The sequence below is a fragment of the Tachyglossus aculeatus genome, chromosome 21 (genome assembly GCF_015852505.1).
Source record: "Tachyglossus aculeatus isolate mTacAcu1 chromosome 21, mTacAcu1.pri, whole genome shotgun sequence".
In the NCBI taxonomy this organism is placed as follows: Eukaryota; Metazoa; Chordata; class Mammalia; order Monotremata; family Tachyglossidae; genus Tachyglossus; species Tachyglossus aculeatus.
In genome coordinates, this window is record NC_052086.1 from 40481367 (window position 1) to 40499061 (window position 17695).

At 48.4% G+C, this 17695-nt stretch overlaps 1 protein-coding gene across 2 annotated transcripts in view; it reads left to right on the top strand.

Annotated features, from left to right (window-relative positions):
- TAOK3 (TAO kinase 3) overlaps positions 1 to 17695 on the top strand; it is a 248794-nt gene that overhangs the window by 174992 nt on the left and 56107 nt on the right. For both annotated transcript variants that reach the window (XM_038763111.1, XM_038763112.1), the window contains one exon: positions 15738 to 15857. In XM_038763111.1, coding sequence (XP_038619039.1) covers positions 15738 to 15857 — 120 coding nt within the window. The remainder of the gene's footprint in view (positions 1 to 15737; positions 15858 to 17695) is intronic.

Genomic DNA, 17695 nt, shown 5'->3' on the forward strand with positions numbered 1-17695 from the left:
TGCTATCATCATCATCATTATCATCATTTCATCATCAGCATTTCATCGTCATTATCATCAACATCATTATTATCAGCAGCAGCATTTCATCAGCATTATCAACATCATCATTACTATCATCATCATCATTTCATCATCATCATCATCACCGTCAACATCATTATTATTATCGTCAGCATTTCATCAGCATTATCAACATCATCGTTACTGGAGAAGCAGCGTGGCTCAGTGGAAGAGCCCAGGCTTTGGAGTCAGAGGTCAAGGGTTCAAATCCCGACTCCGCCAACTGTCAGCTGTGTGACTTTGGGCAAGTCACGTCACTTCTCTGAGCCTCAGTGACCTCATCTGGAAAGTGGTGATTAAGACTGTGAGCCCCACGTGGGACAACCTGATCACCTTGTATCCCCCCCCAGTGCTTAGAACAGTGCTCGGCACATAGTAAGCGCTTAACAAATACCATCATTATTATTATTATTATTATTATTATTATTATTATTACTACTACTATCATCATCATTATCATTTCATCATCAGCATTTCTTCAGCATTATCAACATCATCATCATCGGTATTATCATAATCAACATTGTCACCATTATCATTATCATCATCATCCCATTCATTCATTCATTCATTCATTCAATCGTATTTATTGAGCGCTTACTGTGTGTAGAGCACTGTACTAAGAGCTTGGGAAGTACAACTCGGCAACATATAGAAATGGTCTCTACCCGACAACCGGCTCACAATCTAGAAGGGGAGACAGACAACAAAACAAAACATGGAGACAGTTAGACATGTAGATAATGAACTCATCATCATCATCATTCTTATCAACATTTCATCATCATTATCATCATCAACATCATTATTATTATCATCATGATGATCATCATCAGTATCATTATTATCATCATTATCATTCTTATCAACATTTCATCAATATCATCATCATCATCATCATCATCATCATAACATTTCATCATTATCATCATCAACATCATTATTATTATCATCATCATCATGATCATCATCAATATTATCATCATCATTATTATCATCATCATTGTTATTATTACCATCACCATCATCATTATTATCATTTTCATTTTCATCATCCTCATTATCCATAGCATCATCATTGTATCATTATCATTATTATTATCATCATCATGATCATCATCAATATCATTATTATCATCATCATTATTCTTATCAACATGTCATCATCATTATCATCATCAACATCATTATTATCATCATCATCATGATCATCATCAATATCGTTATCATCATCATTATTAGCATCATTCTTATTATTACCGTCGCCATCATCATCATCATCATTTTCACTTTCATCATCCTCATTAGCCATAGCGCCATCATTGTATCGTTATCATCATCATCATTGTCGTCATCATCATCATTATCATCAATAATAATTACCATGGATCCATGGTGGTAGTCATCAAGCACTTACTCTGTGCCAAGCCCTCTACTTGAAGCAGCGTGGCTCAGTGGAAAGAGCACAGGCTTTGGAGCCGGAGGTCTTGGGTTCAAATCCCGGCTCCGCCACCTGTCAGCTGGGTGACTTTGGGCAAGTCACTTCACTTCTCTGGGCCTCGGTTTCCTCATCTGTCAAATGGGGATGAAGACCGGGAGCCCGCCATGGGACAACCCGATCACCTTGTAACCCCCCCGGCGCTTAGAACAGCGCTTTGCACATTCATTCAATCGTGTTTATTGAGCACTTGCTGCGTGCAGAGCACTGTATTAAGCGCTTGGGAAGTACAAGTTGCACATAGTAAGCGCCTAATAAATGCCATTATTATTATTGTTAATATTATTAATCATTACCATTAATACTATTATATATAATAGTACTATAATATTATGGCATAATATAACACTATAATATGTAATATATCATAGTTATTATTATAATAATATATAGTATATGATATAATGTAATATAATATAATATTATTGTACTATTGATATTATTAATTATTAATATTACTAAGCTCTGGGGTAGGTAGAAGATGATCGGGGTGGACACGGTCCCTGTCCCGCTTGGGGCTCACGGTGTCCAGTGAGAGCGAGGAGTCGAGGTTAACCGCCAAGGTCACGGGCGGGCGAGACGGGAGGGCCGGTAGTGCCGTCTACAGTGGTGGGAAAGTCTGGGGAAGGACAGGCTTTGGGGGGAAAGATGAGGAGCTCTATTTTGGACATCGTAAGTTTGAGATGACGGCCCTGCATCCCGACAGAGACGTCCCGAAAGCCGGAGGAGATGCGAGACTGGAGGGAGGGAGAGAGGTCAGGGCCGGAGATGGGGATTTGGGAATCACCATTATTATTATTAGGGTATTTGTTAAACGCTTACTATGTGCCAAGCACCGTTCTAAGTGCTGGGGGAGATACAAGGTCATCGGGTTGGCCCTCGTGGGGCTCACAGTCATCTGCATCTGCCTAGAGAAGGTAGTTGAAGCCATGATAATGATAATAATAATGATGATGGCATTTGTTAAGCGCTGACTATGTGCTAAGCACCGTTCTAAGCGCAGAGGGAGATGCAACATCATCGGGTTGTCCCTCATGGGGCTCACAATCATCTGCATCTGCCTAGAGAAGGTAGTTGAAGCCATGATAATGATAATAATAATGATGGCATTTGTTATGCGCTGACTATGTGCTAAGCACCGTTCTAAGCGCTGAGGGAGATACAGGGTCATCGGGTTGTCCCTCGTGGGGCTCACAGTCATCTGCATCTGCTTAGAGAAGGTAGTTGAAGCCATGATAATGATAATAATGATAATAATAATAATAATGGCATTTGTTAAGCACTGACTATGTGCTAAGCACCGTTCTAAGCGCTGGGGGAGATACAAGGTCATCGGATTGTCCCTCATGGGGCTCACAGTCATCTGCATCTACTTAGAGAAGGTAGTTGAAGCCATGATAATAATAATAATAATAATAATAATAATAATAATGATAATGGCATTTGTTAAGCACTGACTATGTGCTAAGCACCGTTCTAAGCGCTGAGGTGGATACAAGGTCATCGGGTTGTCCCTCGCGGGGCTCACAATCATCTGCATCTGCCCAGAGAAGGTAATTGAAGCCATGATAATAATAATGATGGTATTTGTTAAGCGCTGACTATGTGCTAAGCACTGTTCTAAGCGCTGAGGGAGATACAAGGTCATCGGGTTGTCCCTCGCAGGGCTCACAGTCATCTGCATCTGCCTAGAGAAGGTAGTTGAAACCATGATAATAATAATAATAATGATGGCATTTGTTAAGCGCTGACTATGTGCTAAGCACTTTTCTAAGCGCTAAGGTGGATACAAGGTCATCGGGTTGTCCCTCTTAGGGCTCACAGTCATCTGCATCTGCCTAGAGAAGGTAGTTGAGACCATGGTAATAATAATGATGGCATTTGTTAAGCGCTGACTATGTGCTAAGCACTTTTCTAAGCGCTGAGGTGGATACAAGGTCATCGGGTGGTCCCTCGTGGGGCTCACAGTCATCTGCATCTGCCTAGAGAAGGTAGTTGAGACCATGGTAATAATAATGATGGCATTTGTTAAGCGCTGACTATGTGCTAAGCACTTTTCTAAGCGCTGAGGTGGATACAAGGTCATCGGGTGGTCCCTCGTGGGGCTCACAGTCATCTGCTTCTGCCTAGAGAAGGTAGTTGAAACCATGATAATAATAATAATAATAATAATGATGATGGCATTTGTTAAGCGCTGACTATGTGCTAAGCACCTTTCTAAGCGCTGAGGTGGATGCAAGGTCATCGGGTTGTCCCTCGTGTGGCTCACAGTCATCTGCTTCTGCCTAGAGAAGGTAGTTGAAGCCATGATAATGATAATAATAATGATGGCATTTGTTAAGCGCTGACTATGTGCTAAGCACCGTTCTAAGCGCTGAGGGAGATACAAGGTCATCGGGTTGTCCCTCGTGGGGCTCACAATCATCTGCATCTGCCTAGAGAAGGTAGTTGAAGCCATGATAATGATAATGATGGCATTTGTTAAGCACTGACTATGTGCTAAGCACTGTTCTAAGCGCTGAGGTGGATACAAGGTCATCGGGTTGTCCCTCGTGGGGCTCACAGTCATCTGCTTCTGCCTAGAGAAGGTAGTTCAAGCCATGATAATGATAATAATAATGATGGCATTTGTTAAGCGCTGACTATGTGCTAAGCACTGTTCTAAGTGCTGAGGTGGATACAAGGTCATCGGGTTGTCCCTCGTGGGGCTCACAGTCATCTGCTTCTGCCCAGAGAAGGTAGTTGAAACCATGATAATAATGATAATAATAATAATAATAATAATAATAGCATTTGTTAAGCGCTGACTATGTGCTAAGCACTGTTCTAAGCGCTGAGGGAGATACAGGGTCATCGGGTTGTCCCTCGTGGGGCTCACAATCATCTGCATCTGCCTAGAGAAGGTAGTTGAAACCATGATAATAATAATAATAATAATAATGATGGCATTTGTTAAGCGCTGACTATGTGCTAAGCACTTTTCTAAGCGCTGAGGTGGATACAAGGTCATCGGGTTGTCCCTCGCGGGGCTCACAATCATCTGCATCTGCCCAGAGAAGGTAATTGAAGCCATGATAATAATAATGATGGTATTTGTTAAGCGCTGACTATGTGCTAAGCACTGTTCTAAGCGCTGAGGGAGATACAAGGTCATCAGGTTGTCCCTCGCAGGGCTCACAGTCATCTGCATCTGCCTAGAGAAGGTAGTTGAAACCATGATAATAATAATAATAATGATGGCATTTGTTAAGCGCTGACTATGTGCTAAGCACTTTTCTAAGCGCTAAGGTGGATACAAGGTCATCGGGTTGTCCCTCTTAGGGCTCACAGTCATCTGCATCTGCCTAGAGAAGGTAGTTGAGACCATGGTAATAATAATGATGGCATTTGTTAAGCGCTGACTATGTGCTAAGCACTTTTCTAAGCGCTGAGGTGGATACAAGGTCATCGGGTGGTCCCTCGTGGGGCTCACAGTCATCTGCTTCTGCCTAGAGAAGGTAGTTGAAGCCATGATAATAATAATAATAATAATAATGATGGCATTTGTTACGCGCTGACTATGTGCTAAGCACCATTCTAAGCTCTGAGGGAGATACAAGGTCATCGGGTTGTCCCTCGTGGGGCTCACAGTCATCTGCATCTGCCTAGAGAAGCAGCGTGGCTCAGTGGAAAGAGCCTGGGCTTTGGAATCAGAGGTTGTGGGTTCAAATCCCGCCTCCACCACTTGTCAGCTGGGTGACTTTGGGCAAGTCACTTCACTTCTCTGGGCCTCAGTTCCCTCATCTGTAAAATGGGGATGAAGACTGGGAGCCCCTCGTGGGACAATCTGATCACCTTGTATCTCCCCCAGCGCTAAAAATAGTGCTTTGCACATAGTAAGCACTTAATAAATGCCACCATTATTATTATTATAGAGAAGGTAGTTGAAGCCATGATAATAGTAATAATAATGATGGCATTTGTTAAGCGCTGATTATGTGCTAAGCACTGTTCTAAGCGCTGAGGGAGATACAAGGTCATCGGGTTGTCCCTCGTGGGGCTTACAATCATCTGCATCTGCCTAGAGAAGGTAGTTGAAGCCATGATAATAATAATAATAATAATAATGATGGCATTTGTTAAGCACTGACTATGTGCTAAGCACTTTTCTGAGTGCTGAGGTGGATACCCCTTCTAGACTGTGAGCCTGCTGTTGGGTAGGGACTGTCTCTATGTGTTGGGACCGTCTCTATGTGCTGCCGACTTGTACTTCCCAAGCGCTTACTACAGTGCTCTGCACACAGTAAGCGCTCAATAAATATGATTGATTGATTGATTGATTGCAAGGTCATCGGGTTGTCCCTCGTGGGGCTCACAATCATCTGCATCTGCCCAGAGAAGGTACTTGAAGCCATGATGGAGAGGATGGTATTCGTTAAGCGCTTACTATGTAGCAAGCACTGTTCTAAGCGCTAGATAATGATGGTATCTGTTAAGGGCTTACTCAGTGCCAAGCACCGTCCCAAGCGCTGGGGGAGATGCAAGGTGACCGACTTGTCCCCCGTGGGGCTCCCGGTCCTCATCCCCATTTTCCGGATGAGGTCACTGAGGCCCAGAGAAGTGAAGCGACCTGCCTGAAGTCACACAGCTGACAAGCGGCGGAGGCGGGATTGGAACCTCTATTTACTATTCTATTTATTTGATTTTGTTAATATGTTTTATTTTGTCGTCCGTCTCCCCCTTCTAGACCGTGAGCCTGCCGTCGGGTAGGGACCGGCTCTAGATGTTGCCAACTTGGACTTCCCAAGCGCTTAGTACAGTGCAGAGCAGAGCACTGTACTAAGCGCTTGGGAAGTACAAGTTGGCAACATATAGAGACAGTCCTTACCCGACAGTGGGCTCACAGTCTAAAAGGGGGAGACAGAGAACAAAACCAAACATACCAACAAAATAAAATAAATAGAATAGATATGTACAAGTAAAATAAATAAATAAATAAATAGAGTAATAAATATGTACAAACATATATACATATATATGTATTATATATGTATTACTCTATTTATATTATATATATACACATAGGTCACTCAGCTCGCTGCGAGCAGGGGATCAATCAATCAAGCAATCAATCGATCGTATTTATTGAGCGCTTACTGTGTGCAGAGCACTGGACTAAGCGCTTGGGAAGTACAAGTTGGCAACATCTAGAGACAGTCCCTACCCAACAGTGGGCTCACAGTCTAAAAGGGGGAGACGGAGAACAAAACCAAACATACTAACAAAATAAAATAAATAGAATAGAGATGTACAAGTAAAATAAATAAATAAATAGAGTAATAAATATGTACAAACATATATACATATATATATGTATTATATATATATATGTATTATATATGTATTACTCTATTTATATTATATATATACACATAGGTCACTCAGCTCGCTGCGAGCAGGGGATCAATCAATCAAGAAATCAATCGATCGTATTTATTGAGCGCTTACTGTGTGCAGAGCACTGGACTAAGCGCTTGGGAAGTCCAAGTTGGAGAATACAGGGAGATACAGGGAATGTATCCATTTATTCTTGCATTGCCCTCTCCCAAGCGCTTAGTACAGTGCGCTGCACATGGTAAGTGCCCAATAAATATGACTGAATAAATGAGCAGTCTTCCCCAACCCCCACCTCTTTGGCCACTCTCAAATCAGCGGCAACCTAGATTTTTTTTAATGGTAATAATAATAATAATGATAATGATGGCATTTGTTAAGCGCTTACTATGTGCAGAGCACTGTTCTAAGTGCTCTAAGAATAGTAATAATAATAATGGCATTTATTAAGCGCTTACTATGTGCAGAGCACTGTTCTAAGTGCTCTAATAATAATAATAATAATAATAATAATGGCATTTATTAAGCGCTTACTATGTGCAAAGCACTGTTCTAAGTGCTGATAATGATGGCATTTGTTAAGCGCTTACTATGTGCAGAGCACTGTTCTAAGTGCTCTAATAATAATAATGGCATTTATTAAGCACTTACGATGTACAGAGCACTGTTCTAAGTGCTCTAATAATAATAATAATGGCATTTATTAAGCGCTTTCTATGTGCAGAGCACTGTTCTAAGTGCTCTAATAATAATCATAATCATAATAACGGCATTTATTAAGCACTTACTATGTACAAAGCACTGTTCTAAGTGCTGATAATGATGGCATTTGTTAAGCACTTACTATGTGCAGAGCACTGTACTAAGTGCTCTAGTAATAATAATAATGGCATTTATTAAGTGCTTACTATGTACAAAGCATTGTTCTAAGCGCTGATAATGATGGCATTTGTTAAACCCTTACTATGTGCAGAGCACTGTTCTAAGTGCTCTAATAATAATAATAATAATAATAATAATGGCATTTGTTAAGCGCTTACTATGTGCAAAGCACTGTTCTAAGCGCTGATAATGATGGCATTTGTTAAGCGCTTACTATGTGCGGAGCACTGTACTAAGTGCTCTAATAATAATAACAATAATAATGGCATTTATTAAGCGCTTACTATGTACAAAGCACTGTTCTAAGCGCTGATAATGATGGCATTTGTTAAGTGCTCACTATGTGCAGAGCACTGTTCTAAGTGCTCTAATAATAATAATAATAATGGCATTTATTAAGCGCTTACTATGTGCAGAGCACTGTTCTAAGTGCTCTAATAATAATAATAATAATAATGGCATTTATTAAGCGCTTACTATGTGCAAAGCACTGTTCTAAGCACTGATAATGGTGGCATTTAAGCGCTTACCATGAGCAAAGCACTATTCTAAGCGCTGGGGAGGATACAAAGTGATCATGTTGTCCCCCGGGAGGCTCACAGTTGTCGTTCAGTCCATCCCCACGCCGAAGGATTGCGTCAGGCGACGGGTTTTGTTCCTCGTTACAGGAAGACCAAAGTAAGAGAGGTCTGGTGTCTTTGGAATTTTCTTTCTTTGATCCTGTCAATTGGAAAATTTCCGTGAAATTGTCCCGTTGGCCTCCTTGTCCCTGAAAAGTACTGAAAAACGTTTACAACGTGGGACCTGCCCAAATCCCAAACTAGCACTGACTCCATTCATTCATTCAGTGTCGCATTTATTGAGCGCTTACCGTGTGCAGAGTGCTGTAAGCAGCGCGGCTCGGTGGAAAGAGCCCGAGGTCATGGGTTCAAATCCCGACTCCACCGCTTGTCAGCTGTGTGACAAGCGTATATATGCTTGTCACCTGTATACACGTATATATACCTGTATACCTGTGTATACCTCACCATCATCATCATCAATCGTATTTATTGAGCACTGTGTGCAGAGCACTGGACTAAGCGCTTGGGAAGTCCAAGTTGGCAACATATAGAGACAGTCCCTACCCAACAGTGGGCTCACAGTCTAAAAGAGGGAGACAGAGAACAAAACCAAACATACTAACAAAATAAAATAAATAGAATAGCTATGTACAAGTAAAATAAATAAACAAATAGAGTAATAAATATGTACAAACATATATACATATATAGAGGTGCTGTGGGGAAGGGAAGGAGGTAAGATGGGGGGATGGAGAGGGGGACGAGGGGGAGAAGAAGGATATATACCTGTATACCTGTATATACCTCATCATCATCATCAATCGTATTTATTGAGCACTTACTATGTGCAGAGCACTGTACTAAGTGCTTGGGAAGTACAAATTAGCAACGTATAGAGACGGTCCCTACCCAACAGTGGGCTCACAGTCTAAAAGGGGGAGACGGAGAACAAAACCAAAACATACTAACAAAATAAAATAAATAGAATAGATATGTACAAGTAAAATAAATAAATAAATAAATAAAGTAACAAATATGTACAAACATATATACATATATACAGGTGCAGTACCTGTATATATACATGACCTGTATATATGTATATATGTTTGTACATGTTAATTACTCTATTTATGTATTTATTTTACTTGTACATATCTATTCTATTTATTTTATCTATTCTATTTATTCTATTTGCCAACTTGGACTTCCCAAGCGCTTAGTACAGTGCTCTGCACACAGTAAGCGCTCAATAAATACGATTGATTGATGGATTGATTGATTTTATTTTGTTAGTATGTTTGGTTTTGTTCTCTGTCTCCCCCTTCTAGACTGTGAGCCCACTGTTGGGTAGGGACCGTCTCGGTATGTTGCCAACTTGGACTTCCCAAGCGCTTAGTACAGTGCTCTGCACACAGTAAGCACTCAATAAATGCGATTGATTGATTGATTTTATTTTGTTAGTATGTTTGGTTTTGTTCTCTGTTGCCCCCTTCTAGACTGTGAGCCCGCTGTTGGGTAGGGACCGTCTAGGTATGTTGCCAACTTGTACTTCCCAAGCGCTTAGTCCAGTGCTCTGCACACAGTAAGCGCTCAATAAATACGATTGATTGTGACTTTGGGCACGTCGCTCCACTTCTTGGGGCTTCAGTTCCCTCATCTGGAAAATGGGGATTGATTTGTGAGCCCCACATGGGACAACCCGATCACCTTGTATCCTTCCCAGCGCTTAGAACAGCGCTTGGCACATAATAAGCGCTTAGCAAATACCATCATCGTCATCATCATCATTACTAAGCGCTTGGAAAGTACGATTCGGCCGCAGATAGAGACGGTCCCTACCCAACGACGGGCTCACCGCCTAGAAGTCGGGGGAGACAGACAACAAAACAAAACAAATAGGTGTCAGTCGCCTCAAAATAAATAAATAGAATTATAGATTAACCCCCGTTTTACAGATGAGGGAACTGAGGCACAGAGACGTATCAATCAATCAATCATATTTATTGAGCGCTTACTGTGTGCAAAGCAGTGTACTAAGCGCTTGGGAAGTACAAGTTGGCAACACACACAAGTTGGTGTCGTGACGAGCGCTCAGTCCAGTGCCCTGCGCACGGTAAGCGCTCCGTTCAATACGACCGAGTGAATCAATTCCTGAAGTGACTGTGAGCCCACTGTTGGGTAGGGACTGTCTCTATATGTTGCCAACTTGTACTTCCCAAGCGCTTAGTACAGTGCTCTGCACACAGTAAGCGCTCAATAAATACGATTGATGATTTTTTATTTATTTATTTTATTTGTACATATCTCTTCATTTTATTTTGTTTGTATGTTTGGTTTTGTTCTCTGTCTCCCCCTTTTAGACTGTGAGCCCACTGTTGGGTAGGGACCGTCTCTAGATGTTGCCAATTTGTACTTCCCAAGCGCTTAGTCCAGTGCTCTGCACATAGTAAGCGCTCAATAAATACGATTGATGGTGATGATGATGACCTGCCCGTTAAAAGTCAGCACCCCTGGAATTTTTGCCGTCGAGAGTTTTCCGACCCAAACGACTGTGAGAGTTGTCCCTCCCAAGCAGAGCACTGGTCTAAACACTGGGGAAAGTACACGTTCAAGAAGCAGTACGGCGTTGTGGAAAGAGCCCGGGCTTGGGAGTCGGAGGTCGTGGGTTCGAATCCCGGCTCCGCCAATTGTCAGCTGTGGGACTTTGGGCAAGTCGCTTCACTTCTCTGGGCCTCAGTTCCCTCATCTGGAAAATGGGGATGAAGACTGTGAGCCCCCCGTGGGACAACCTGATCATCTTGTAACCTCCCCAGTGCTTAGAACAGTGCTTTGCACAGAGTAAGCTCTCAATAAGTGCCATTATTATTATTTATGTATATACGTTTGTATGGATTTATTACTCTATTTATTTTACTTGTACATATTTATTCTATTTATTTTATTTTGTTAATATATTTTGTCTTGTTTTGTGTCTCCCCCTTCTAGACTGTGAGCCCGCTGTCGGGTAGGGACCGTCTCTCTATGTTGCCAACTTGTACTTCCCAAGCGCTTAGTACAGTGCTCTGCACACAGTAAGCGCTCAATAAATACGATTGAATAAATGAATGAATGAATGAAAAGAGAAGCAGTGTGGCTCAGTGGAAAGAGCCCGGGCTGGAGAGTCGGAGGTCGTGGGTTCAAATCCCGGCTCCGCCAATTGTCAAGCTGTGTGACTTGGGGCAAGTCACTTCACGTCTCTGGGCCTCAGTTAGTGTAAAATGGGGATGAAGACTGGGAGCCCCCCGTGGGACAACCTGATCACCTTGTAACCTCCCCAGTGCTTAGAACAGTGCCTTGCACATAGTAAGCGCTTAATAAATGCCATCATTATTATTATTATTATTATTAATCCCGGCTCCGCCGCCCGTCAGACGCGTGACGTTGGACAAGTCGCTTCTCTGGGCCTCGACGACCTCATCCGTCAAATGGGGCTGAAGACCGCGAGCCCCACGGGGGGCAACCCGATGACCTTGGATCTCCGCCGGCGCTCAGAACAGGGCTCGGCACAGAGGAAGCGCTTAATGGACACCATCGGGATTAGTATTGCTGGAGCGATGGGGGAACCGAGGCCCCCGGGAGCGACGCGGCCCACCCGAGGTCACCCGGGGGTCAAGCGGAGCTCCAGAAGGCAGGCCCGCGCTCTCCTTCCACATCTATTGGGTAGGGACCGTCTCTATATGTGGCCAACTTGGAATTCCCAAGCGCTCAGTACAGTGCTCCACACACAGTAAGCGCTCAATATATACGATTGAATGAATGAGGCCCACCCAGACGAGGCGAAGGCGGATGGAGGAAGCGGAGGAACCGGTGTTTGGGCGAAGAGAGAGAGACCGCTCCCCCTCCACGACTGTTGGGTAGGGACCGTCTCTAGATGTTGCCAACTTGTACTTCCCAAGCGCTCAGTACAGTGCTCTGCACACGGTAAGTACTCGATAAATACGATTGAATGAACGAGGCCCACCCGGATGAGGCGAAGGCGGATGGAGGAAGCGGAGGAGCCGGTCTTTGGGGGAAGAGAGAGAGACCACTCCCCCTCCACGACTGTCGGGTCAGGACCGTCTCTAGATGTGGCCAACTTGGACTTCCCAAGCGCTCAGTACAGTGCTCTGCACATGGTAAGCGCTCGATAAATGCGATTGAATGAATGAGGCCCACCCGGATGAGGTGAAGGCGGATGGAGGAGGCGGAGGAGCCGGTCTTTTGGGGGGGGAGAGAGAGAGAGAGACCGCTCCCCCTCCACGACTGTCGGGTAGGGACCGTCTCTAGATGTGGCCAATGTGTGCTTCCCAAGCGCTCACTACAGTGCTCGGCACACAGTAAGCGCTCAATAAATACGATTGAATGAACGAGGCCCACCCGGATGAAGCGAAGGTGGATGGAGGAAGCGGAGGAGCCGGTGTTTGGGGGAAGAGAGAGAGACCGCCCCCCCTCCACGACTGTCAGGTCAGGACCGTCTCTAGATGTGGCCAACTTGGACTTCCCAAGCGCTCAGTACAGTGCTCCGCACACGGTAAGCGCTCGATAAATATGATTGAATGAACGAGGCCCACCCGGACGAGGTGAAGGCGGAAGGAGGAAGTGGAGGAGCCGGTGTTTGGGGGAAGAGAGAGAGACCACTCCCCCTCCATGACTGTCGGGTCGGGACCGTCTCTAGATGTGGCCGACTTGTGCTCCCCAAGCGCTCACTACAGTGCTCCGCACACAGTAAGCGCTCGATAAATACGATTGAATGAACGAGGCCCACCCGGACGAGGCGAAGGCGGATGGAGGAAGCGGAGAAGCCTGTCTTTGGGGGAAGAGAGAGAGAGACCGCTCCCCCTCCACGACTGTTGGGTAGGGACCGTCTCCAGATGTGACCAACTTGTACTTCCCAAGCGCTCTGTACAGTGCTCTGCACGCGGTAAGTGCTCAATAAATACGATTGAATGAACGAGGCCCACCCGGACGAGGTGAAGGCGGATGGAGGAAGTGGAGGAGCCGGTCTTTGGGGGGGAGAGAGAGAGAGACCGCTCCCCCTCCACGACTGTCGGGTAGGGACCGTCTCTAGATGTGGCCAATGTGTGCTTCCCAAGCGCTCACTACAGTGCTCGGCACACAGTAAGCGCTCAATAAATACGATTGAATGAACGAGGCCCACCCGGACGAGGCGAAGGCGTAAGGAGGAAGTGGAGGAGCCGGTCTTTGGGGGAAGAGAGAGAGACCGCTCCCCCTCCATGACTGTCGGGTCGGGACCGTCTCTAGATGTGGCCGACTTGTGCTCCCCAAGCACTCAGTCCAGTGCTCCGCGCACAGTAAGCACTCGATAAATACGATTGAATGAACGAGGCCCACCCGGACGAGGTGAAGGCGGATGGAGGAAGTGGAGAAGCCCGTCTTTGGGGGAAGAGAGAGAGACCGCTCCCCCTCCATGACTGTCGGGTAGGGACCGTCTCTAGATGTTGCCAACTTGTACTTCCCAAGCGCTCTGTACAGTGCTCTGCACGCGGTAAGTGCTCAATAAATACGATTGAATGAATGAGGCCCACCCGGACGAGGCGAAGGCGGATGGAGGAAGCGGAGAAGCCGGTCTTTGGGGGAAGAGAGAGAGAGACCGCTCCCCCTCCACGACTGTTGGGTAGGGACCATCTCCAGATGTGACCAACTTGTACTTCCCAAGCGCTCTGTACAGTGCTCTGCACGCGGTAAGTGCTCAATAAATACGATTGAATGAATGAGGCCCACCCGGACGAGGCGAAGGCGGATGGAGGAAGCGGAGAAGCCCGTCTTTGGGGGAAGAGAGAGAGAGACCGCTCCCCCTCCACAACTGTTGGGTAGGGACCGTCTCCAGATGTGACCAACTTGTACTTCCCAAGCGCTCTGTACAGTGCTCTGCACGCGGTAAGTGCTCAATAAATACGATTGAATGAATGAGGCCCACCCGGACGAGGCGAAGGCGGATGGAGGAAGCGGAGAAGCCTGTCTTTGGGGGAAGAGAGAGAGAGACCGCTCCCCCTCCACGACTGTCGGGTAGGGACCGTCTCCAGATGTGACCAACTTGTACTTCCCAAGCGCTCTGTACAGTGCTCTGCACGCGGTAAGTGCTCAATAAATACGATTGAATGAACGAGGCCCACCCGGACGAGGTGAAGGCGGATGGAGGAAGTGGAGGAGCCGGTCTTTGGGGGAAGAGAGAGAGACCGCTCCCCCTCCCCGACTGTTGGGTAGGGACCGTCTCTAGATGTGGCCAACTTGGACTTCCCAAGCGCTCAGTCCAGTGCTCCGCACACAGTAAGTGCTCGATAAATACGATTGAATGAACGAGGCCCACCCGAACGAGGCGAAGGCGGATGGAGGAAGCGGAGAAGCCGGTCTTTGGGGGAAGAGAGAGAGAGAGACCGCTCCCCCTCCACGACTGTCGGGTCGGGACCGTCTCTAGATGTGGCCGACTTGTGCTCCCCAGGCGCTCACTACAGTGCTCCGCACACAGTAAGCGCCGATAAATACGACCGAATGAACGAGGCCCGCCCGGACGAGGCGAAGGCGGACGGAGGAAGCGGAGGAGCCGGCCTCCGGGGGACGAGGGAGACCGGGCCCGGCCTCCCTGCGGCGCCCGGCGGGTCGGAGGCGGCGTCTAGGCCTCGGCCACGTGGGCCACGTGGGCCGCGCGGCCCGGCGGCCGGAGCCTCTGGGGGAGCCTGTCTCTTTAAAACCACGCAAAAGCGGGCCGAAACGTCCCCCCCCCCCCCGCCCATCCCGCCCGCCTCCGTGGAGGAGCCGGGGACGCAGAAGGTGCTGGAAGCGGGTCCCGCCGTGACGGGCCTGCGGCCGCGGGGCGCCGGGCCTTCCCGCCTCAACTAGGCCTCGCCGCCCGCCGCTCGAAGCCGATTCCTTCGACGGGAGCGGGGCTTGCGGGGGGGATGAGGCCAGGCCTCGCCCGCCCGCTCCCAGCCGACGTCGACCTCCTCCTCCTCCTCCTCCTCCTCCTCCTCCTCCTCCTGTTTCCCCTCCTTCTCCTCCTCCTCCTCCCGCTCCCTCTCCCGCTCCGACGCCATGAAGGCGGCCGCCTCGGAGGAGCGCGGGGCCCCGTGAGCCGGGCCTCCCCGTCGACGCGGCCCCCGGCGTGAGCTCCCCTCTCGTGCGAGCGCCCCGGGAAGGCTCCCCGCCGCCGGCCATCGGCCGCCGTCCCCCCCGCCGGAGGCCGCCATGGACCCCGGGAGCGGCGGGGACCGGCCCGGGCCCTGAACTATGCGCCTCCCGCCGCGGGGCCCGGACCCAGGCAGGCGGCGAGGGGACCGAGGGCAGCCGGACCGTGTCCTTGTTTTTATCCGTTTCTGCAGGATCATGTCTTCTTAAGGTATGACGTGGGCCACAAGGAATCCCGGCCTGAGCCGCCGCCTTCTCAGTCCGTCCACTGCCGGAACCGAGAGCGTTTTGCCACCATCCGATCAGCATCCTTGGTGGGTGAGCTCGCCGCTCCGGCGGCTATCTCCCAACCTCTCCCGTCCCCGGCGGGGAGGGATGCCGGGGATGGATTGGGGCGGCGGGGGGGGGACCTGAGGAGTCGAGGGTTCGTTGTCCCCCCTCCCCAGGATCGCCTGCGGTGCACCCACACGCACACACATGCACAAAAAAAGATCATCGGGATGGTCCGGTCGGCATAGCAACGGGATGGGGCCGGTTGGAGCCCGGCTGGTGGCGTGGAAAAACCGTGTGTGTGTGTGTGTGTGTGTGTGTGTGCATGTCAAGCGGAAGGCCTTGGGGGTGGGGGGCCGGGGGGGGGAGTTTATCCCTGCCCGGGTCTCCTCGGATTCCTTTCTTTTCATGGAAATGCCCTGGAAAACGAGCCCGCTGTGGGAGACCGGCTGGGCCGCTCGGCTGCGCGGGGCTCCGGGGCTCGCTCCAACCTGGGTTCTTTTTTTTTTTGTGTGTGTGTGTGTGTGTGTGTGTGTGTGTCTCTCAGGGTCTTGATCCTACGTGCATGTGTGTGTGTGTGTGTAAATGCTCCTTCACTCATACACACACACACACACACACACGCGCGCATATCAATGCATGGAATACTGTGGGGTGTGTGTGTGTGTGTGTGTTTGTGTGTGTGAATGTCAGGGTCTCGCTCCTATGTGTGTGTATGTTTGTGTCAGTGCTCTTTCACACACACACACACGCATATCAATGCATGGAGTACTATGGGTGTGGGGGTGTGTGTGTGTGTGTGTGAGTGTGAATGAATGTCAGGGTCTCGCTCCTACGTGTGTGTGTGTGTATTTTTGTGTCAGTGCTCTTTCACACACACACACACGCACACACACGCATATCAATGCATGGAGTACTATGGTGCGTGCGTGTGTGTGTGTGTGTGAATGTGCCTTTACACACACACACACATAGACATCTATGCATGGAATACTATGGGTGTGTGTGTGTTTGTGAATGTGCCTTTACACACACACACACATACATACACACACATAGATATCTATGCATGGAATACTATGGGGGTGTGTGTGTGTGTGTGTGTGTATTTGAATGTCAGCATCTTGGTCCTCTGTGTGTGTGTGTGTGTGTGTGTGTGTGTGTGTGTATTTGAATGTCAGCATCTTGGTCCCCTGTGTGTGTGTGTGTGTGTGTGTGTGTGTGTGTGTGAGTGTGTGTGTGTGTGTGAGAGTGAGTGAGTGAATGCACGTTCACACGCCCTCATTGATGCACGGAATACTACAGTGAGCCCGTGTGCATGGATGTGTTTTCCAAGGGAGGCTGGCCTGGCCAGGGCGATGCCCTGGTGTCTCGGCCGATCTGGGCCTCTTGGGGCTCCTGAGCCCGGACCGACCCCCGGGACCCCCGACCCCGGACCCCCTTGCCAGCGGGCGGGGAGGGGAGGGAAGGCCTCCCAACGGCCCATCCCTTTTTACTCTGGCAAACGGGATTTTCCGACCGGCCGGCCGGGGTGGGAGCCGGGGGAGAGGGGCTTCACGCCCCCGAGACCCCTCATTCGCCCCCTCCAATCCCCCCTCCATCCCAGACGGTCCCCCCGCCGTCCGAGCCTCGCGCCTCGTTGGAGTCCTCGGGCTTTGGGATGCGGGGAATCGTGGTCCCTGTCCAGCCTTCCCCTGGGCCCCCCTCCCTCCCCGGGACCACCCCGGTGGGACGTAGTGGTCGCCCGTGCGGGCCGGGATGACACCGGCCGAGGCCGTGGGACCCCAGAGGGATGGGTTATTCCCGCCCCCATTCCCCCTGCCTTTCCAGAAGCGCCGTGGTTTGCAGCGGGCTGGCGCGGGAGGAGGATGGACCGGATTCA